This window comes from Oncorhynchus masou, chromosome 28 (assembly GCF_036934945.1).
Source record: "Oncorhynchus masou masou isolate Uvic2021 chromosome 28, UVic_Omas_1.1, whole genome shotgun sequence".
Classification (NCBI taxonomy): domain Eukaryota; kingdom Metazoa; phylum Chordata; class Actinopteri; order Salmoniformes; family Salmonidae; genus Oncorhynchus; species Oncorhynchus masou.
In genome coordinates this window covers 12,981,417-13,005,702 of record NC_088239.1, presented here as the reverse complement: position 1 = coordinate 13,005,702, position 24,286 = coordinate 12,981,417, and the positions used below count along the sequence as shown (strand labels likewise).

The following is a 24,286-nucleotide window of genomic DNA, read 5'->3' as shown; positions in this document are numbered from 1 at the left end:
AAATTACTTAATGACAGAAAATTGCTGAAAAAATTCACACATTTTGCAAAAAAGTTAAACGAAAGTATAAATGAGTTTATGACACAGACATTGGAAAATGACTTAAATTTTAGATTTGAATCACGAGTTGGCTAAACATTAGAAGGGACTATCCCCTTGTTTCTTCCTCCCTTTTTGCTTCAGGCAGTCAGTCACATTATGGAAGCTAAGAGGAGATGTGCTGTTATGTTGCATGATTACACCTTTGTTATCATGACTACTAACTCTGCTGTTCTGCCAATGGAGGCCAAACCAGCATGTTTACAGAAGTCAGCGTTGTAAAACAGACGCTCTTCGGTTAAGTAAATAACCACCATTATCAGTGAGACAATAAAACATATGGGTGTTTCATTTGTACGGTATTTGACTCATAAGGACTGAACTGAAATCTTTTGTTTTGAGAGTTTGAGTTTCTACGGATGAGCTGATAGTTCGTCATGAAGTGTTTCAGCCTATATGAGCTTCCGTTTCAACGGGACTGGACCATACAAATCGACTGGTACAGCTTCGGCGTATGGATGAGCTTATATGGGTCTCACGCACACACACAGGCGCACACACACAGGCAACTCTCCATAGTCCGTTTTAAAATACTACCTAATTCCAAAACCATATACAAACAAACCAGGGAAACATCGTAGCAGGGTTGAAATGCAGGGTAATGGGTCACCTATAGAACCATGGATGTGAAGGGGATAATTGCATTTTCACTGGGTTTCACGTACCTAGCTATTTCCTATCGTGTGTAGGCCTGTTAGTAGTTGAAGTACCGGCTACAGGAGCATCATGTGTGACTGTGGTGGATGTGTCGTGACTGAAGCAGGAGTGCTGCCTGTTTCTTATGGCTTCTGTCTTGCTATAGGAACATGATATGGCTGGTTTCAAAATCTATTAATTTCAAAATAATTTTGCTTTCAGTAATATAATTATTGAACTACTAAAAATCGTGAATGGAATGACTTAGTCAGGTCATTCGATTCAAGCGCTGGTGCAACATCGTGGCCAAATCAGTGTGGATTTCTGCTGTTCATGGTCTTTGGCACATCATTCTGTGAGGTCACATAGCGTAGTAGTAGTACTTTGGTCTGGCTGCATTTGCCTATTGAAATGAATACATTACATAGTGCCTAATAGTGGTTGAAAGTAGGGCTAGACCTATCATTATTCCATTAAGACTATTGGTAATTCGGACAATTTAGTGCACACAAAATACATATATTAATTTGGCCAAAGGATATGTAATTACTGGTCTTCATGTTGTTTAGGATCAGGCCATATCAGACTGCATGGGACGGGTTAACACCGGCAGCACTTGCCTATTGATTACAGCCAGTGTGGAGGGCTCCAAAGTGACATATGCCCACGTAACCCGAACTCTCACGGAAATCTCCCATTGATATAATTGCAGAATTTTACTTGAAGGTCGGGTTACTTACTAACAGTGTGTAAAGAATATATATATATGGTAAAGCAAAGTGCAGACATTTTGTTTGATGATGCATAATTAACTATTGTTTCCCTCAAGTGACCAATGAAAACGATATATAGATGAAATTGTATTTATGTAAGCTAATTGTATTTAAGATAATAACTTATTGTGTGTGCGTGTGTGTGTGTGTTTCTGCGTGTGTGTTCCAATTGCCCTGCACAACTTAAAATATATTTAATTAGCCTAATTCATTAAAATTATTATTTGTTCATTTAGTCATAAAGTATTTTGAGTTCTGTGATATTGAATAGTCTTGTCAACAGGCAACAATCTTTTTCATATATATTTTTTATAGGCCTATAATATAAAGGCATTCTGACAACTTTTATCGATCACTTGTATTTAATTGTCTGATAGCTGGGTGGGTTGTGCTGAACCTGATTCAGGCTGTGTCTGTCAGCGTTACTCCTATAACCTGTTTTTTTAAACAAGGACAGCAGCTGGGAATACTGTAGGCTATTTGAGTGCCTCGGATGCGATAACTGTCCACGCAGCGATGGCGCCAGATTGAGTAGCCGACCTCTTTAGTAAATTGCCTGAGGTTTCTCTTAATCCAGCTTGTGTTTTAACTCGTTAAATTCCTCTCTGCCTAGCTCCTGTTATTCGATATAAGTTATAGTCTATTGGTTCGCAATCGGCACTGGAATTTACCTCTAGAATGCTTTAGCTTTACATGCTCGTCTGTCTCAGTGAGCGGCCTGCTAACCTCCACCCATAGGCTACTGTGGGCCGGGCCAGGGTTAGACAACAGGACTCCCCCATCAACCTCCGGGTTTACCATACCATAAAATCCCATTACTCAAAACCGGAACAGAGAAACAAACATGGCGAATGATGTCGAATGAAGTGCATATGAAAGGGTACTAGGGACTATGAGTCGATCATGCCGTTTATTCGTGTGGATGTCAATGGTGAAGGGTTTGGTAAGGACTTGATGGAACTCAGAGGCCCACATGTGTACTACAGGTTTGTATATAGAACTAGACGGTTGTACTGTTTTGGCCTATGTTAACATACGTACGTAATTACTCAGAAGTAGGCCTACAGAATGTATCATGCATGGTAGTGTAATATATATGTGGGTCATAGTACGGGTGGGTTACATGTCAAATACAGTTCAGTAACCCAATGCATGGAGAGTAAAACTGTTACCTTGCCCCAATAGATCCTACCCCAAAATGCATGCTGATTACGCATTTGTCCACAGAACCAATGCGCTGTCAACATGGTATCCTCTTGGTGACGATTCAATTTACATAGGCATACAGTGTATCTAATATCAAGATGAATGAAGTGTGTGTTTCTTCAACTCACAACAAAGAGAATGCGCCATCACTCACACTCAGACGTATTTAATGAACACTTCATAACTCAGAAGAAAGGGAAAGTGCTTCAGAAATCCACCATTCAAGTTTTTCATTTCGAGTGCATCCTCCTACACAACAATGATATACAAAAACCCAGTAATTCACAAAAATAAATATATATTTTTTATATAAACAACCAGTGACTTCAAATTTCATGTCAAAATCCTGACCTCAAGCATTGTATCAAAAAGCTAGGGGAATGAGTGAGAAAGCGGGGCAAAGCAGGAGATAGAGGGGTGGGCCCCATGCCTCGAGCTGCGACACCATGCAATTGTTTACATTGATAGCGTCACTGTCAGAGCTCTGCTGTGGTAGTTCCCTCCGTAAACGCTTCTACCACCATCTCCTTGCCCGGGTGATGCTCTCTGTGATCGTCGTGAGAATTGGTAAGAACCTACAGAGGGGCGTGCGTGTGTGTGTGTGTGCCCTCGCTGAACGCTGCGCTGTATATCCCTCCTCTGGCCCAGTAAACTTTGACACGGGCATTACAGGGTGAAAGTTTCCCTCCTAGAACATATGATTCCCCCTCCCTCTCCTCACAGGGAGATCTTCCCCATCCCCCAACTCCCTCTAGGTTGGAGGGATCACGTCATTTTCAAATGGAGAATAAAATGGCTGTGTTTAGTTTAGAGGCACATTTATTTAAGTTTGCTTCTATACATACCTACTCTACAGGGGGAGTACGCATGGTTTGGGGTGGTAGAGGTGCATTTTACACAGATCGATCCATACAAAATCTGAGCATTGAGTTAACCCAAGCTTTTGCCTCTCTTAACTACAATCACCAATCGAATGGGCCTTTGTTTCTGTCTTTACTGCTGATGTTGCTGTGAGAATCATGAGGCATGTGGTTTGTTATTATGTGGTTTGATTATTCTCTTTGCTACAACTTCAGAAAATCAACATGTTACGTTGTGGGAAAATATAGATATTTAGATGCAACTTTAATTACATTTGACAGATTTTTTATTTTTTTGGTATATTCTGTGTTTTTCTATCAACAACATCAGAATATTTAACATAATGAAAAAGGTCTGACATACATTCATCGCGTGTAAATATTACTTATGGTTATGTGGCAAAATTAGAAAACATTTTTTCTGACTTGATACACAAGAGGAGAAAGTCTGCGTATAGCCTAATCTATATCAGTTGAAATGGGGATATGGAGAGGGACATGGCATTTTGTGTAAATCTCGAATCACTGCAGAGTGCAATGCTATTATAATAAGGTACAACTAGCTTTGTGTTTGGGCCTACACATTTTCGACTGACTGCTAATCCTCTGTAGACTATATTTGAGTAATTGTGACCGAATGGTGAATTTCTCAGGTCAATTCAGCACGGTGGGCTTCACCGCAGAATGTAAACAGGTAATTACGCATTTACCCACTGAGCTAATATGTAACTATTCCACAGCAACTTGCTGTGCTGGGCATTTCAGCATGCTTTCAGATGCAAGGGTACAATTAACAACGATATTACCGGTTTGACCTAAATATGCAAATAGTAAACAATCCAACTTCATGTATTGGCTATGGATGGCCACAAATAACCAATTATAAATGTTCAATTTTAAGTTAAATATTTAAGTGGACATAGGCTAATAGCCAACGTTATTTTAAATGTATTTTATTTTAAGCTTCTCTTAAACAATCACCTCTTTCATAATAGGCCAAGCTAGCCTACACTACTCAAGCTGAAATGGGGCCGCGTGTGTCAACGTGCAATGCATGTAGGCCTATCACTTGTGCCTCCACGTGTTGTTTCTAAATTACATTAGACTCAGTGTGTTGTAAGACACCCTTTGGTGGGTTTGTGTTTTAGTGTACAACCCCCAAACTGGTAGGACAGGAGGGTTATTTTCACAGTATACTCACGATTTTTCGTGTAGGCTACATTAGGGCTATGCGTGTTTCAATTAATCAATAAACCTGTAATATATAGGAAAATGTCCCACCAAAATGCAAAAACATGTCAAGGTTGTCAGGACGTGTGGTTTTTCACGAAAAGGCGTGATCTGTGTCAGGCCTGGGCGTTTCTCTCTGTGTGATTGTCTGTATGTAAGGTCTGCACTGTTATGGGCCTGAATGGGCGCTGGTAGCTGTCTGACTACGGCCAAACATAAGCTTTGCAGGAAATACTCTCAGGAAATACAAACAAGGCTGTTCACAAACACTCTGAAAAACGGAAAGCAACAGCCAGATCAGAATAAGAGTCAAGTCACTTACAATTATGTCCTATTCAATATATCCTGCAATTAACGTTATGAATTTTGACTTGTATGAAGAAATTAATCTACATTTGATATCGAATTCAAAAACACTTATCTGAAAATAGATACAATTGACCCAAACTCTGGCAAGCATCAAATTAAAACCGAAATTAGGGTTTCTATTAGGTTTTTAAAATCCTATGGAAAAACAGCAACTACAACTCGTAATAAGGCTAAGGTGACAGACAGTAGGCTTAACCATGTTATTTAAGAAAAACCCTGCATCTGTTGATTAAGCCTACCCAGCTGATGATAGAAAAACCCTGCATCTGTTGATTAAGCCTACCCAGCTGATGATAGAAAAACACAGACCAGCATAGGAGTGCTGTGATTTTCATGAGGGAGCCTTCCCCTCTCGTTCTCTCACCACAAAGGCAGTACAGCAAAAATGTTTATTTCACTGAAACCCTGGTAAAATCCAACAGGTCGAGCTGAAACCCTGGTACAATCCAACAGGTCCAACATCAAGGGGAACAGAAACAATAGATCCGATCAAATTAAAGTAAGCGCATTTTGCCAAATCGTGTAGCATATTGCTTATGGTGGATAGCTTATGAAGAGTTAGTTAGTCAGAATAAATCCACGAGGAGGGGTCATTCAGTGGCATAGGAAGAGAGGCTCAAAGACGGTCCGCGCGTTATGGAGAATAGCAGTGCATGTATTACTGATCTACAACTCCACAACAACGAGGAATGTTTTAAATCCACAACATCAAATAAAGGAAAACATTTAAATAAAAACAACTGAAGGATGCAATACATTAGTGCCTCCCATTCACTTTAAGACTTGAGTTGTAGTCAAGGTACTGTAGGTTTCCATCCAGGTTTTTGTTGTTGTTGCGGTTGTTTTTGTCAAAGAAAAAAGCGTCAACATTTCCTGATTCTCTGAGCGGATGGGGGAGGGACTGTCCGACCGCCAGGCTGCCACCGCCACACGGGGTGAGAGCGGTTGGGAGGTCGGGGTCCCCCCAGAGAGTTCAGAGAGTAAGCTGGGCTTAAATCCCCGTCGCTGCCCACAACCAGGGACGGAGGAGCGGGGAAATTCGCCATGAAGCTGAAAGGCCTCTTCAGAGAGGGTGCTACATTACTGGACGCGCGTTTTCGTTTACTCGCCCCAGTTAGATGCTCAATATTTCCATCACAAATCTCTGCTTTGCCCACGGGACGAGAAGATAAAGTCCTGTCAACTTTGGACACGTTCTGTTTCGCCTGCGCCCTCGAAATTCCAGGCTCCTTCCCCAGAACCAGAGTCCTGCAGTTTTTCCTGACCCCAACTCCGTTTTTATACTCCCCCTCCTCCGAACAAGGGGTGTCTCGAGTGCTCCTGCATTCCTGCAAGCCGGATGAGGACTTGGGAGCCCCAGTACAACTTTCAATGGCTTTGGTCTCGTTGTTGAAACAGCCAGCAGCGTGTTTGATGTCGCCGCCGGGGTACTGGCCATTGTTGATATCCGCCTCGTCTCCTTTGCAGTGGAACCCAGAGGCCTTACTGTGGTATTCGAATTCATCATAGCTTTGCTCCACTTTGATTTTCACAATCTGCAGGTTGAAGGGGGGAGTCTTGACCGCCCTGCCACTGTTGGGGAGGGGACCCGCGGCCACTGAGAGCTCTTCCGGCTCGGTCTTAATAGTTTTGAGCGGAGAGGGCAGTTTCAGGATTGGGCTAATTCTCACCTCTCTCTTTAGACTTGCAGCTAATGAAAGCTGGTTGTTGTCTGTAGGCTTGGAGTGCTTTGTGTCTTTGTCATGGGCGCAGTGTGAGCTCAGGACTGGGGGGCATTTGTTTGCGTGTCCCGGTGTCCTGTGCCCAGGAACCGCTTTGTTCCCGTTGGGGTTAGGTGCGGGGCTCAGTGCATAAACTGTTCTGGACACCAGCTCGGCTCTCTTTATCTCTCTTTGGGTCTGGACCTGGGCCTCAGGAACCTTCCTGTCTCTCCTCTCAGTGAAACAACTCCCCCGGATGACAGGCGAGCTGAACCTGTGTGTGTGTGCGTCCTGTTTGGCCTCCCTGGCTGTAAACTCATATTTCTGTTGTTTCCCTTGAATGGCATAGTCCACCTGGCTGGTTCCACCCTGGACAACCGGTATAGATGGCTGCTGCTGGTGGCTGTAGTGGAAGGTAGGCTGCAGGAGCAAAGGTGCTTTAGTGTGCGAGAGAGTTATACTGTTGGACTGAGTTCTAGTGCTGGAGAGAGTTTTAGCGTTAGGCAGAGTTCTCGTGGGGATATTTTTGGTTGCGTTGACAGAGGAGAACCGGGCCCTCCTGAAACGGATGGACTGGACAGAGACCTGACTGGACACCGAGCTGCTGTCAGACTGAGATGAACTCTCCTCGTCAGAACTGACCTCAGAACTCTCCAACGGGCTCTCCTCTTCATCCTCCTCATCTTCCTCCTCATCAGAGGTCCCAGAGTTGCTGCTTGTGGATAAACTGGAGCCGAAGTCCGAGTCGTTGTTGAGTGGCTCTGAGTAGCAACTGGATTCGGTGTCACTGCTGTAGCTCTCCGGGAAACCCCCTACATGCTGCTGCGGGTGAGGATGGTGGTGAGCTCCGTGGTCGAGGTAAAACTCGTGTCCAAGATGGAAATGGCCCAGAGCTGTCCCGTTGTGGTTGTGCTGGGTTTTTGGCTTGCTGCAGCACTTGGGCTGCACGAGAAGCACCGGGTGGTGTGCGTGAGGGTGTGAGTGTGTGTGTCTGCTCCTGCTCCAGGACTGCCTCGCGCCGCCGCTGTCCCTATCCCTGCCGCCGCCCCCCTCGCGCCTCCTCTTCCTTTTGTGAAGTAGGTCGCCGGTTGCAGAGAGCCTCGACTGAGCAGCAATGGCGGATTTAAACAACACCGGCTGACGGCTCACCACGCTCCGGAAAAACGAATGTCTCTGGCTAAATGCGACGCAATTGCCCGGTATTTGAGCTGTTTCATAGTTTTTAAAAGGTTTACATGCCGACTTGGTGACAAAGGAATAATCCCTCGGTCGGGATTTATTGTAAATTTGAGGTAGATTGGAGTCGGGGCGCGAGGTTGGTTGCTCTCTTTTGCCGGATTTGTTGAGGGATAGAGTCTGTGGCACGTTGTGTAAACTTAACCAAACTTTCTCCTTCCATAACCCAGTAGGGTGCGTGTCCGCGTGAAACTTGCCCTCGCCCACATCCTCGGGTAAACTGGCCTTCTTTGCTTTTCTTTTGTTGGATTTTAACACACGTTCCGTTTTGCAGGAGAAATAAAGCGCCTCCACATCCTCCCGTGATATCAGAGTACATTTAGCCGCGTGGAAAGCAATAGAATGTATTGCTTTGAGCTTTCTCAGCTCCTCCAAATCACAGTGGTGTTTTTTAACGTTCAGGTGGTCCATGCGTTTGTGCACGGTGGTCCGGGGAATATTTTTCAGTAGGTCAGTGAAGACCTGGGAGAGGGCGAACATTTGTTTTCCTTTTATCAGCAGGTATCCCAGCCTCACTCCCTGCATCTCCTCAAACCCACACTTCAGGTCTCCCATGTTGCTTTTCCCTCTCTATTGTAATAATCCAAGCATTTATCTCGATCAATTGTCCTCGTGCAGCTATGAAAAGAAAAAGGAATAAACTCCTTGTTTTGAGCTCAAGGCATTCTGACGCGCCAGTCAGCCGCTGCTGATGCGTCCTAGTACCTCCACGCTGTCATGGACAGGCAAACTTTGAGATGCGGAGTTAAATGGAGCAGTGTCGGGTGGGTTCACAGCATCTGTCCTCAGGCCCTGCCCCGAACCAGGCATGGTGGAGGAATGCGAGGGATTGTACCGCCAGGCCGGCTGCTGACCGTCTGCTAACCCCTACCTGCCTCTCCTCTCCGGCTCACTCCCTCTGACCGTCAGCACGGCAGGAAGGTGTATACCACTGCCACAACGAGAGGATAAAAAAGAGAAGAGAGGGGTAGGGAGAGGGAGCGAGCTACAGAGGGAGGGAGGAGAGAGAGAGAGGGGGAGGGAGGGAAAGAGAGAGAGCGAATAAGAGCCTAAATGCAGCTGCTATCCTGGCTGCAGGGTTAGCCACAAATAAAATGACAGAGGGGAAGTGCGCGAGCCTGAAGACACCTTCATCAATTACTGCCCTCAGACTCGAATCCTATTGGACGCCACTGACAGGTGATGCAATAAAAATGGGTATTCCACACCCTGAGGCCCCCCCCCCAACCTCCGTTTGTTAAGTACATAATGCCGCTATGACAAGTTCATATTTCAATATTGTTTTTTAAGAGACAAGGTGAAATAGCTGAACCGGGAAACTCGTCTCCTATACCCTGCTAGTAATATTTATGGCGTTATGCCTATAGCGCTGTCAGGGAAACCAAGTAGCATTATTGAGAGAACATATAGCCTATCATTACAAATAAATATATAGATGACATACGCCAATAAAATATAAGTGATTGAATTCAGACGTCTGTTAATTTGTGTAACCCCTTCACTAATTCTATTGTGATGGATTGGTGCATTATAGCTGTCTTTCCAATGGACTCGGAGACAAAGAGATTTTCCTTTTTCACCTATTTAGAATGCTCTTCGGACTCCAACATTTAGAGTGTCGAGTTATACTCGACAATTATGCTTTGGCGTGAGCTTTTATAGTTCTGTGTGAATTTCGAGTTTGAAAGGAGAGCTCGTTCCAACGACGGTTAGCCAAACCTCTGCGCATTTTGCACAGACCTTATTATTTCAAAAATAAACTACATATATGTTGTTATAGGCCTATTTGGCTACATTATTCATTTTGCAAAATGCATGTAGGTTGCAAACTTGGTGAATGGCTAGTGTGTGTGTGTGTGTGTGTGTGTGTGTGTGTGTGTGTGTGTGTGTGTGTGTGTGTGTGTGTGTGTGTGTGTGTGTGTGTGTGTGTGTGTGTGTGTTTCTTCGTTTTCTCTGCATTGCCGCAACTGTGCCATTCACCTTGGTATTAATGATCAGTCTATGTCTCGCGTGGATATTTTAAACCGGTAAATATGCTCTTTCTATCCTGGCCACGGAGTCTGCTGTTCCCCGGCCCAACACGATAAAAACACGAACAACGTAACAGACGATTAATCTGGGAAAGGCTCGTGCTTTTAACATGCAGTAAAAGTGCATGCTCAGAGTTGCTTTTCCCCAAGGCGTCTTCCGCAAACTTGATAATAACTTATGGGTTTATTTTATTGCACATAGGCCTATCATTATACATTTTGATAAAATATATTATTACATTATTTTATTTGAGTAAGGAGTAGGCTATAGAATGAGTTTGATTGTTAATTGTGTGTGTGTGTGTGTGTGTGTGTGTGTGTGTGTGTGTGTGTGTGTGTGTGTGTGTGTGTGTGTGTGTGTGTGTGTGTGTGTGTGTGAAATTGTGTGTGTGTGTGTGTGAAATTGTGAATTTACACTAAGGGTTTTGTGTTCAACAAGGTATTGTAGCTCCCACCAAACACACACACACACACACTGTTTAAGGCTGTATTATGCATATACTGAAAGCAGAGCGGAGTGAGGCTGACAGGAGAAACGTCACGCTGTGCCATATCATCACTCACTGCGCCCTGATCCTAATGTAAAGAGACCTGTAATGGTTGGTTAATTGTTGTGTGTGTGTATGTGTGTGTGACAACAGGCGTGCATGGGAGAGATTTGAAAAAAAAAATGGTTTATCTCACCATTGTTTATTATATATTTCACTTGCTTAGGTAATGTAAACATATGTTTTTCCCAGGCCAATAAAGCCCTTTGAATTAATATATGATATGATAATTTATGGTTTGACCGTACAACACCATGATATGATGATGGTTTGACCGTACAAGTATAGTTGCCTAATTTGATTTTTTTTAAAGTCTGATAAGAACAAATTCATATTTTCAATGACGGCCTACACCGCCCAAACCCGGACGACGCTGTGCCAATTGTGCGCCGCCATATGGGACTCCCAATCACCGCCGGTCGTTATACAGCCAGGAATCGAACCAGGGTTTCTGTAGTGACGCCTCTAGAATTGAAATGATTTGCCTCAGACCGCTGCGCCACTAGGTCGCTAGGCTTTGCTGCCCAGCTGCACCTCTCATTGACCTCGCCAATGATCAGCATCAGGAGAATCCACCAGCGAGGCAATGGCGCTATACGGGTGCGCTATTTAAGGTGAATGGTGAAAAGAACGAAAACAAAGCATGCAAACCATGACATGGCAGCTCTTTGGGGCTCATAGCTAGGCTTTAACCCTTGAAGACTCGAACTTTCTCCCCACATAGGTAGGTTAGGCCTAATCTTTGTTTATAAATACTTGGCCAAGTTGCAGAGGAGGTAAGAAAAGGAAAGAGGGTCAGAGGGAGGATAGGACTTTTGAATTCTACATCCTGTTCTTGCGTTTGAAATATTCCATAACAATAAAGAGAGCCTGTAGTCTATAGTTGCTTTTCCACTCATCGCTCCAATGTACTTCGATTACTTGTGAAAATACTGGGGAGTGAATTATTAATTTGTTTGTTTCTGTAATTATATTATTATAGGCTATTAATGCCAACGAAGTGGTTGTTGTAATTGTGATAATTTACCCTATTCAATGTATGATTCAGTCATATCATAGACGGAAGAACTCCACTCTCACCTCCACAGAAAGAAATACACAATTTAACCTACCTTTCCCGACTGCTCGTATCTGCTTCAGTGTTACACAGTACACACCCGGTGCTATGTGAGACATATATTATCATCAAGTCGTTAGCCGCTTCTAAACCACTATTGCACATGAATTTACGTGTGTTTACTTAGCAGCCTGTGATCCAGGGCGAGGTACAAGTTGAAGCACATCCCAGCCTGTAGCTCCCTGCTGGGAAGGAGGGCTGAGCGGTGTCAACAGGCCGCAGAGTCGGGAGGCCAAATGGCCTGACATTATTATCGATGCTGAACTTTACACATCGTCGTTGGGACGATTTCGCGTTGTGCTCGCGGTTTTACCTGAGGTGTGTGTGTCGCCTATATGTAGTAAGTGTGTACGAACGCGAAGAGGAAACACCAATAGCTCGGCACTATTGGGATAGGAGGCAGTATGAGATATTTGTCCTTTTGAAAATATGACATTTTATTTCATAGCGATTCACCAGTGTGTGTGTGTGGCAGGTCTAATCCAACCCAGCCCCTATCATGACTTTTCCCAATTGTACCATCTTCAGTGAAACCGAGTTGCCATGCATAAAGTAGGCTATTCTATAGCGTTTGCAGTGTGTGGAAATTTGTTTTGCCATCTGATGGACAAAGGAGAAGGGTCCACTGTTAGCTGAGCTCCACCGACCTGAGGCCTGGGGATTACGGCTCGACCTATCTTCTCTAGCCTACGCTCTGCCCGGCCACGGAGGGCCAAGGAGACCCGGGGAGAAGAGCTGTGATCCGCGGGTTTACTATAGGCCTAATATTCGGTTGGACGGTATGTGTATTATTCGCTACACATAGATCATGTGGTTTGCAGGGATAAATACGTTCATAGTTACGTGCATAGTTTCATCAATACGTCATACAGACACCTTCATCGTCATCACTGCCCAGTTCAGAACATCTCCTCAATTCTCACTCACCCTGAAGAAGTTGCCAGGCAGACAGACATATAAAAGCCTGTCTGTAATCAGTTTACGTCCGTGCTTATCACTGTATCTCCAACATTGAGGGAATGCAGGCATAGAGAAAATCACAGGGTTTCCAGGACAACATCATAAATCTAGTCTGATTGGACACAACGATTTTAGCTCTCATAACCATAATTTCTGTCGTAACCTAAAGCTTAACGAGCCTTTTATGAATAAAACGAAAATAAAGGTTTACAGGGGCTGGGAGGAATCATTTATAGGGGGATCAAAAATGGTGCAGTAATTGACACTATGATATTTAGCCCACTACTCGTCATTCTATATTCTACAAATTCCTTACATTTTCTTAAATTTCTACACGTTATGGACGTTCCCTGAGTGAATCAAAGGTAAAACAGGGCATTTTATGTCATACAACAGATATTTAAACGGTGCGATGACGCAAAATACACACACACACGTACATGTAAATTGGGTGAATATCACGTGCGCATCGGATCAACCGATAGGGCAATTAAAACATTGACAAAGTCGACTGTAATTGTATTTATTTGGCTACTTTTGAACCCTTTACCTAACCCATGCAACCAGCTGACTAAAATGTGTAAATATAATGTTTCTCATGTAGGCTATATACACTTGATGCATTATCCTATAATTAGGCTTATGTGTTTAACAAGGTAAATTACTGTGAACTTCATTTGCCTCATTTCAGAAGATGTGGTAGCCTACAGCGCATATTTTTTTTTAGATTTACTGGCCTAAAAGAAGTAATCAAAATACAACAAATACAATATTTTGAAGCCTAAAAGAATGGATTGCGTAGGCCTGTTTGTTTATGGTGCTATTCCCCGGTGCTCTGAGCCTCCCCATTGCAGCTGGGTATTTTCTTGCTCTAGGTATTTGGGAGTGAATAACCAACGTTTTGATTATTTATTTTAAACGTAACACGCATTTGTACCATTACACTTTGTTTGCATATAAGCTAAACTTTTGGGCTGCTCCTTCATTTTGTGTTCCACTTCGGTATTTAACAGCGATATTCCCATCAGCTGCTACAGGCTATTCAGAAGTTGCGGCTGGTGTTGCCTGCGTTTCTCCGGCCCATTGTGAGAGCAGCCCCCTTGGTCCCTCTCTTCTCTTTCCCCTGAGCTTAGCCCTGCCGGACGGACGAGTGCAGATGACTCACCAAGAAGGGTTCCAGAGCGGAGGCTACAGCAGCGTGCTGCATGGAGGCTCTATAATACCGGGGGAATAGCGCGGCCCGACCGGTAGACGAGCCTCGTGCCTTTCCCGGGGCGCACATTCATCACTCGTGCGGATAGATATGTTTGTTGTAATGTGCACGCGTGCTTTTGGCGAGGACATGGCTGGGCGCGAGGTTTGATGGAGGAGATTGGCGGATTACAGCGAGTGGAAGGTAAGAGGACACACACACTCAGTCATTCACGCACGTACGCACGCACGCACGCACACACACACACACACACACACACACACACACACACACACACACACACACACACACACACACACACACACACACACACACACACACACGTCCGCGCTCTTCCAGGAAAACAATGCAGAACAAAGAACAAGAGTAATGTTTCCCTCTCGTTTACACTTTTCTGGGCCTTTATAGACTACAGTATGTGGTTGCACTCGGGTAGTCTTTATGAGATACATGCAGAGTGATACATTGACAAATATATATGGGCCAGTAGAATAGGCTTTTGTGTGTACTCGAAGGGATAACACAACACACATCGACGTTCCATTATGCACATAAATGCAGTTTTCTATATCAAATTATGCACTGTAAAAAATATATTTGTTGACTCAATTTACAAAGGTTTGTTACCAGGCTGCATTAATACGTCATGTTAACGTCAAACTAAGTAAGTGGAAATGACAAACGTGGATTTAATAACTTGTTGAGTGAACTTGATTCTTTTAGTCACTTTTAGTTTTTTTTTTGTCCTGACAAAGCTACTTAAGTTGTTTTGACAAATTACTAAGTGGAGAGGACAAGTATTTGATAGTCAGAAAAACACAACTTTTAGTTGTTTTAACTTTAACTTAACAATATTTATAACCTGGCTGCCTTAAAATTGTATGTCCTGTCAACTTCATATACAGTCAAACCAACTACTTAGAAAAGGACACATTTCACAACTGACGAAGTCTTTGAAATTATATAATAGAGATTTCAGTAGAGAACCTTATGTTCCCATCTGTCTCCTGCTCATGTGCAAGCTTTTTCGCCAGTTCCAAAACTGGCAGTGCACTCAGCAATGTCAACCAACCAACAGAATACTTTAGCTACAAAGCATTCTCAGCAATGGTTAAATAAACGTTTTACTTGTTATTTCTTACATGTGGTTGTTTATATACCTCCATTGAATGCACTAACTGAAGTTGCTCTGCTAAATGACCAAAATGTAAATGTAATAACTAACTGCTGGGTATTATTGTAATGTGTCCCACCCCCAGAAAATAAATATAAGTTATCTGAAGTTGACAATTTCAGTCAACACTACTGTTATGTTGCTTCAGTTGATTTGCCTTATTGGTTATGAATTTCTATGTTGAGTAAACACGTAGTTCATAGCTTATTCAACTTGATTGTTGGTGTGAGGGCAGGGTATTCTATTATGGCCTATGTTTGTGTGTGTGTTTCCCATGTGTGAAAACCACACCGCAAAACGGAAATCCTTCAACCATAATTAAATAATGGAATAATAACTCTATAGTTCATGTTTCGGTGGTTAAAAATAAGAAGCATAACCTGTGGTTGTAAGTGTGGTGGGGAGGCGCTTCACACTAGAACCCAAACTCTGAAATCCAACAACCTTAAACCCTTTAAACCAACATGCTTCTCTAACACCCGACTCATGGTGTTTTACTAAACATGTCCCTTTCCCACACCCTGCTCCATGTCATTTGTTTTGCATTGAGTTTAATGGAGACACTTGCTCGAACCACTTGCGGAGAGTATGCTTTTTACGGTTCAAATTCACTAGCCGTGCCAAAACAAATGAATTCCTTGGGTCCGATCCCCCTAAGAATGCGATTTTACATGCAACCCGAGCCTGAAGTGTGAGCTGGGGGGTGGGGGTGGGCTGTGTTCACCCCTCACCCCACCGTGCAGCCCACCATGTTGTGTCTGCTCGTGTTTTCCTGTGCCTTGGCGTTACACAAGCAGAGCAAGCGGAAATTGTCCTTTACAGGCAACCAGAAAGTCACCAGTAAGGAGAGGAGAGGAGCGTAGAAAAGAGGAGAGATCATGCATGTTCAACAGGTATGCAGGCTGTTGCCACAGTAGTGTCTGAGGCATCTACTCTGCTCCTGTAGATGTGTGGAATGTGAATTATTGTCAGAGCTAAGCATGACCCATTCCCTTGACATTTCGTGAATGGCACAAGTTTTGGAAGGAGTTTCATTTCACACAAAAAATGAGTTTTCGTGTAAAGGCTGCTAGGCCTAAACACGTTGTCATTTCGTGTGCATTTCTTGTTTTTTTTTACGTTCTCATGTTTTAGGAAAGCTCAACATGTAGCCTGTTACAACACGCCAACACCACCGCAACTCACTCATTACGTTCAAGCCCATCATTTATATCACATCTAACAGCTTAACAGCCCATCATGCTATTCTAGGCTACTTAAAATAAGTAATTTATTACAAATCAAATGTTATTCGTCACATACAGAGTTTACATTAGGTATACAAAAGTGCAGAGAAATGCTTCTGGGCTAGCTCCCTCAACAATGCAGTACATTAATCAATAATAACAATAAAAACTGTCAATTAAATATAACATGTCATTTATGTAATAAGAAAGGAATTAATAATGGTCTGTATTACACTATTTACAATTATGAAGTGGGTCGTGACCTAGTGATTAAATAGTATATTTGATACAAAATGTAATTTAATATAGGCCTGGTCCTATGCAATAATTGTATATAAATTACAATCAAATATAGACATTATCATATAGCTGGCTTCTGTATTTCATTGACAATGGAGAGATAGATATAGGACTATAGTGGGAATCTAGTTTTAATTGCAGCAGAATTCTTTTACTTAAAATGTAGAAGTAAAATGTGACTATTTGATCTAACATTTGTACGATTTTTAACAAAATAATTGTTGCATCAAAATGTCTTTAAAATCTTAAACATATAAAATCAGAGCACACACAATGTACACTGTCTATATGTCATTTATGAACAGGGATATAGGCTAGCCTATATGTAGCTTAGCTACAATGTTGTGTCTGTCAATAAAAGCAAGAAATAATTCCAAAGGATGCCAATAGGTCTTACCATGAGGAAATGTGCTGTGTGTATGGATGGTGTATGACGGCAGGTAGCCTAGTGGTTAAGCGTTGGGAGAGTAACTGAAAGGTTGCTGGTTCGAATCCCTGAGTCAATTATGCGATACATCACCCTTGGGCAAGGCACTTAACCATAATTGCTCCTGTAAGTCCCTCTGGATAAGAGCGTCTGCTAAATGACGGACATGTAAATGTATGAAATAATCCTCCAGGCCTGAGGTTATATAGGGACGTTCCTCTTCCACTCTGACGGGGATAGAGCACACCGAGGTCGCAGAGGAGTGGCAGGACCAGCCGGGTAGTGTTTAGGTTTACTCTACCCACGTCAACTATGATATGGGAAACACATAGGCTTGAAACAAGAAAATCTGGGAAGAGGAACGTTGCCTAAATCTGACTATAGCAATGCAGGCTACACGAAATGTAAACGTCGAATCTTGACGAAAGTAGGCATATACCCTAAAACGTGACATAGAAAAAGTATATCCAAATGGGCTAAATGTGGAGATGGGATGGCTCTATCTGTTAATACATCAATTGAATAGTTGTTATTAAGAGAAACTTGTGGAGTGTGGAAGAGCCTAACGCAAATGCGCCCAAACTCATTCAAGGAGGTTTCCTAATGATGATGGTCCTCCCCCGCTGTCCCACGGTCCCCCGGAAGAGAAAGAAAAGCCCTCGTCTCTCTCAGGTGCTTCCTTAGCGTTACAACACTATAGCCACAATATGACACTTGAAATGTCTCAAGTGTCATATTGTGAGTTAATTTGTTATTGTTTATTTCACGTTTGTTTATTATCTATATCACTTGCTTTGGCAATGTAAATATATGTTTCGCATGCCCATAAAGCCCGTTGAATTTAATACACGTTAACGGTTAAATGGAGAGAGAGATGGCAGCAAGATTTGTGACCTGTTGCCACAAGAAAAGGGCAACCAGTGAAGAACAAACACCATTTGTACTATTTGCACATCATTACAACACGGTATTTAGAAATAATATGACATTTGAAAATGTCTTTATTCCTTTGGAACTTGTGGACTGTTATGTTTACTGTACATTTTTTTATTGTTTATTTCACTGTTGTTTATTATCTATTTCACTTGCTTTGGCAATGTTAACATATGTTTCTCATGCCAATAAAGACCTTAAATGGAATGAGAGAGAGAGAGAGAGAGAGAGAGAGAGAGAGAGAGAGAGAGAGAGAGAGAGAGAGAGAGAGAGAGAGAGAGAGAGAGAGAGAGAGAGAGATGCATTACACCTTGGATTTGGTGGAGTTGTTTCTCACGTCTCAACCTGGTTGACCTTCCACGTTATCTGGATCAGGGTGTCTCCCCATGTGTAGATCCGTTTGCCCATCCACAGTTTTGTTCTAGTTCTCAACTAGAGAGAATTTTTCCCACATCAACAGTGTGAAAGTTGTACAATTTTGCCCGCATGGGAAATAGTTGTACGAAATGTGACATAGCCTAGACATGAAATAGACCAATTATTTGCTCAATATTAAACACAAATCTAAAAAATCTATTCACTTTTTGGGGTTGGTAATTTTTATATAATATTTTATAAATATAGATGCAACGTAGCGTATTTTCTTATTTAGAGTTCGATGATAACTTAAATTACACAATTGTTTTGCAAACCTGTTCCTTCGTATTCCACGGTGTGCCTGACTACAGCCATGAGCCTCGTTAGAAGCTTGTCTATAGGTCTTTACTCTGTGGAGCCTTCGGGTTTCCCACTTAATCCCCACAGCCCATAGGCCTCCAGGCCGCATGCAAACCAACCCCCATCACCAAGAGTGTCGTAAGCAACAGGATAGACATGCAGTCATGTCATGTGGGTTTAATGTAGCCTATGGTCTTTGCCCGTGCTAATAACCAGTCTCTCGACTGAACAGAATACTGCCAGATACCGTTGGCTACAATTTGTCTGAAGTAGAAGACAAAGTGTGAGGACAGGAGGACATATTTAATACAACAATTCATTGGTAGTAAATTGTGTTTTCCAAATGCCTTTTGTGGAGCAGTATGCACAGCCATATAAACACCCAGTGCTGGTTTCCAAACGCTGTCCAATTAAAATACACCTTGAAAGCAGCCTATCAAACGCGGTTCAATTACAATACACATTGAAAGCAGTCTACCAAACGCTGTCCAATTGCAATACACATTGACAGCAGTCTACCAAACGCTGTCCAATTACAGTACACGTTGTAAAAGCAGCCTACCTAACGCTGTCCAATTACAATACACGTTGAAAGCAGCCTACCTAACGCTGTCCAATTAAAATACACGTTGAAATCAGCCTACCAAACGCAGTCCAATTAAAATACACGTTGAAAGCCTATCAAAATGCTTATTTATTATTTTCTGATTTCCCAATTTCTTTCAAAGAACATTAAAATGTTTATTAGAAGTGTTTTTTATTTTGTCACTGACAACTGATATTGTAAATTTTTAAGCAGAAAAAAATATTTAGGCTTCTAACTATTTACCCCAGTCATTGAGCATAAGCCCAAAAGGAACAGTTAATGAAATGTAACAAACGATACAAAAGGGGTGTGTAAAGACAAAGTCAGGAAAGCTATAATTATGTGGTTGACTTAATTCGGTTAAAAACATACAGGCCAAGTGTAAACGGATAGAAGAACCTTTATTTTTTTAGCAGCATTGTTTTGGAGTGAATGGGGTAAATTCGTTTTTTAGTTTTTCTCCAGTGAAAAGGGTTACATTTCACGTTGTCAGGGGCAGGGGCAGCAGCTTGGAGTCAGGACAACTGTTTCTGCTATGTTGTCGACGTTCTAAACATGAAAGACCTAACCCTGACAAATACTATAGCCTTCATCATACATAATATTCTAAACGTGCACAACTCGAACGAGAAATATATAACATATGATATTAAATCCAAGATATCAACAACAATATTTTTCAAACGTTTATCTGACTTTGGATCCGAGTGGCACTGATTGACAGAAAATACTGACGGGATGGACAGTTTTTCAGACGCAGAAATGTCTCTGTCTCTCTCAATTTCAATTCAATTTAAGGGATTTATTTGCATGGGAAACACATGTTAACATTGCCAAAGCAAGTGAAGTAGATAATAAACAAAAGTGAAATATACAACAATTAACAGTACACACACACACACATACTCTCTCTCTCTCTCTCTCTCTCTCTCTCTCTCTCTCCCTCTCTTTCTCTCTCTCTTTCTCTCTCTCTCAATTAAATTAAATTCAATGGCTTTATTGGCATGGGAAACATATGTTAACATATCTCTCTCACTCCATTTAACCGTTAAAGTGTAGGCCTACTACATCAGTGGAGATACAATTGGGCAGGTCAGGGCGAAACATGAGAGGCTACCTATTGTGCCGATTGCAAAGCGGCAAGTCTCATGAATCAGTCATCAGCTCTGCTCACGAGCTCAACTCCGCGTCCCAAACGCCAACCACGTCCACAACAAACAACACGTCATATAAGCTGTGGAACACCCAAATACATTTTACAAGTTGTGAGTGAGTTCATATGATGTTGATGCAACAAGATATTACAGTTCAGTTGGCTATTTTCTAAAATACATAGAAAAATAATTTCCAAAATATTTCCAAGTTAGGAATTTTAAATATTGAGGATATTCACAATTCAATTGAGTAGGCTACCAAAGTCATTGAGTTGTATCGGCGCATGACCAAAAGTAACTGCAATGTTGTGCAGTGGATTAGCCTATAGGCTATAGGCCTAAGAAATTATTAATTTCATGTGTGCATGCTACATTGGCCTAAGGTTAGCCTACTAGTTGTGCAACATTAGTTATTACCATGCCTATGTGATATATTAGACCTATGTTTGTTATATGCCTATATGAGTTTCCTTCCTATATATTTGATACTGACCCCTTTCAGCAGTGCACGTCACTCTAAAAGGAAGCCTACAAATTACCTCCGTAGTTTCCATTAGTAAATCCGTTATAGAGGCACTACATTTTAATAGGAAGCAGCGCAGAGGTAATTTTATCTCGCCAATGCATGGGCCGGCCCACTTCTCTTTGAGCACGAAGAGAGCACATGTACGGGCAGACTTAGACTTTAATCAAGTGCAAGTTGTAAAAATAATTTGCTATTTCAGTGTTTCAGTAGCCTCCAACCCTCCGACAGCTGCCCCCCCTCGCCTCCCTTTGTTCTCGCCAACTCTAATAGGTTTTCCCCTGCCACACACAATTCCCTGTTTTTCCTTTTTTCTTTCCCCCTCTTCCCCTTTTTATCCTTGTTTTTTGCGGTGCCTTGTGACTGGAGCATTTGAGCAATTTGAAATTAAAGCCAACAATAGGGAGCCCCTCCCGGGGACATCTCGCTCTCCATATTACACGGAGGACGCTCGTGTGCTCTCGCGCATTATTGGCAAGTCATTACGTTTCTCTGGAAACCAAACTGGGAGGGAACGGGAGACTTCTGAGGGCTCGCAGACAGTGACGCAAGCGGCTGGCAGATGCGCTTGCAGACTAAACCCATGCATGTTGCAGAGTGCAGCTTCTCTGAATGATTCAACCAAGATTATGTCATTACAAGGTTTTAAAACAAAAGTGAAATGCAGTTTTATTTAGATGCGTGCTTTTGCATTTCACGTTTCCATTTATTGTGTAAAGTGGAAGCAATTTATTGAGTTCATTATTATGAGTAAAAATTGCAAAAACAAATCTTATTTTGATAGGGCCAGATGTGTTCTTTAAAAATAACAGTTAATAGGTTATTTCGGATTTATTTTAGCTCATAATCTAACTGTTGAGTGTTTCACGAATTAAAGACAACACACGTGTCAAATGCATAGGCGTTAGGAAAGAGAAATAAAAACTAAGTAAATAAATAAGTAAAATAAACATACACAATTCAGTATAGATTATTTCAGCTCCATTCATGGTGTATGTAGCTAGGCTTATATATCCTTCCAAGTTTTTCTATAACTGAAAATTCAAGCAGCAATGTTTGAGAGTAATACTCGTTTGAAAGCCAAAGTAATTCCACACACATTTCTCTCTCACGTGGCCTATTCCTTGTTCCATTTTGCACACACACACACACACACACACACACACACACACACACACACACACACACACACACAGACACACACACACACACACACACAGGGCGGCCAATGACAGTGGCACAAACAGACAAGTCTATGTTTTATTTAGGCCTAATGTAAAGGCACACTGTCAGACATGCATAGGCTACTATAGAACCATGACATTTTCATATGCAAATAGCATTTATTTCCATAGTTACAATGTCCTAATGCGCAATAAATTACATTATATTCTTTGAGAGCAAAATTATGTCTAGGTTTTCTAAATATGACTTTAAATAGACCTTGGCTACATCTAAAGGCTATTTACAACGTCTCAGATGACAGCCTGCATAAACAATGGAGTAATATTAATTCTTGTTTTTTGCTATAATAACTTAATTCATATTTGTAAATACCTCATGTTGATGTATACAATGTTGCCAATAGTCAATCGTTATTTGTAACAACCACGCATTGCACTGTCACAAAGTTTCCAAGCAGTTTCCTTCACAACACTTTCGTTTTAAAAGGCCATGTGGAACCAAAATGGCGTCGTGCAAATTGGCAACACTCTCTGAGCAAATCATATCCATCCGTTCTGACTTGTCAGGCGCCGTGCGTGCTGACGCACTTCCGCTTCATCTTGCTCGCGATGTGTGTAGCCTTCTCTAAGTGGAAAAAATACGGTGTCAAAACGGAATGTAAACACGACTAAAACATGATCTTTCGACAAAGTGGGACCTAAAGCGCTGTCACACTGGGTAGATGAGGATATTCTGCAAAGGTTTTGGCGCATCTTTGTTGTCTTCGTATGTCCACTTTCTCCGTAAATGGTCTCCGGCGAGCTGTGCCTGGCAGCGGACAACGACTTCTTGGCGAATAATATGAAGGAGATGATTGGAGGTTGCTGCGTGTGCTCAGACGAGAGAGGCTGGGCAGAAAACCCTCTAGTATACTGTGACGGTCACGGCTGCAATGTTGCAGTCCATCAAGGTAAACACCGGATAAAATTCAAAACATTAAACATGGAATTTGCTTGACGAACATCCGATAACTAGCTCAGGCTAGGTAGCGCGGTTGATGGTCTGCCAGGAAGCTAGCTAGTAACGTTAGCTAGCTAAGCTAACTCATTTTGCTGACGACAATAGCTAATAGGCAATGTTATAGCTAGTTACTGTAACGTTAGCTAGTTATATCCAATCGACTGTTTGCGCGTTTGTCCTGACCTGCCTAGCACGTTAGCCAACTTCATACCTACTAGATAGGAAGGCTAAGGTAACTAGTTAACTAGCGAGATGGATAGTATTTTTTTATAGCTCGCAGCTTGTAACCTACTAATGTGATGCTCCATTAACCGTTACGGATATGTACTGTTTGATACATGTTTGGTCAAATCGAGAACGAAGATAGTTCAGGTTGGTCAAAAATTCTGCTACGCCAAACCGTAACGTTACCTACCCTATAAGGCTAATGGGCCATCACATGAACGTTAGCCCGTTACAATCTGCCCGGAAGGATTTTTGAAGTTGTCAACATTGGCTGTGTAGCCTGGCTATACAATTCGTTGAAATGGCATTGCATAGCTCAAACTAGCTAGCTAACGTTAACGTGTTACTTAATTTGTCATACCATACTAGCTAACGTTTTTATCCGTTATGATATCCTGCAAGCAAATCACAATATTTTCCCAGTGTATTGCTAGATACATTCTGTAAACCAAGCGGTGAAGTAGTTAGCTAGCTATAGTATGTTGTCAAAATATTGTTAGCTAGCTACTGAGTTTGACAGAATTAACCTGTGTACCAAGTTTGTCTGCAACACACTGACCCAAACAACAATGTCAATGTCACTCAGATTCTGTTGACAAAGTCACAATCAGAACTAGGTATCCAGTCGACACAGTCAATATTTGTGATTTTGGCTTTGTGAGACAGAAAAACTGTCTAGTAATTGTATTTGTATTGTTGATCGTTGTCATGTGATTGAATATACACTGCTCAAAAAAATAAAGGGAACACTTAAACAACACAATGTAACTCCAAGTCAATCACACTTCTGTGAAATCAAACAGTCCACTTAGGAAGCAACACTGATTGACAATGAATTTCGCATGCTGTTGTGCAAATAG

General features: G+C 42.1%; 2 protein-coding genes across 8 annotated transcripts in view; one reads left to right on the top strand and one right to left on the bottom strand.

Moving 5' to 3' along the window:
* Positions 1–2,864: 2,864 nt before the first annotated feature.
* Positions 2,865–9,066, bottom strand: LOC135517171 (SKI/DACH domain-containing protein 1-like). Its single transcript, XM_064941236.1, has one exon. It carries the CDS (start codon positions 8,662–8,664, stop codon positions 6,037–6,039), a length of 2,628 nt encoding a protein of 875 aa, XP_064797308.1. The 5' UTR covers positions 8,665–9,066; the 3' UTR covers positions 2,865–6,036.
* The window catches only part of LOC135517169 (protein AF-10-like), an 89,836-nt gene continuing 73,539 nt past the window's right edge, over positions 7,990–24,286 (top strand). For 3 of the 7 annotated variants that reach the window (XM_064941230.1, XM_064941229.1, XM_064941234.1), the window contains exon 1: positions 22,791–23,151. In XM_064941230.1, the coding sequence (XP_064797302.1) occupies positions 22,989–23,151 (163 nt within the window). In that variant the 5' untranslated portion in view covers positions 22,791–22,988. Of the gene's footprint in view, positions 8,073–13,800; positions 14,161–22,790; positions 23,152–24,286 lie in introns of those variants that run through there. The other 4 variants (XM_064941235.1, XM_064941231.1, XM_064941233.1 and 1 more) reach the window with 3 other exon arrangements.

Excerpts from the sequence above, each read along its gene's own strand:
- LOC135517171 (XM_064941236.1), bottom strand. The coding sequence starts at position 8,664 with ATGGGAGACCTGAAGTGTGGGTTTGAGGAGATGCAGGGAGTGAGGCTG.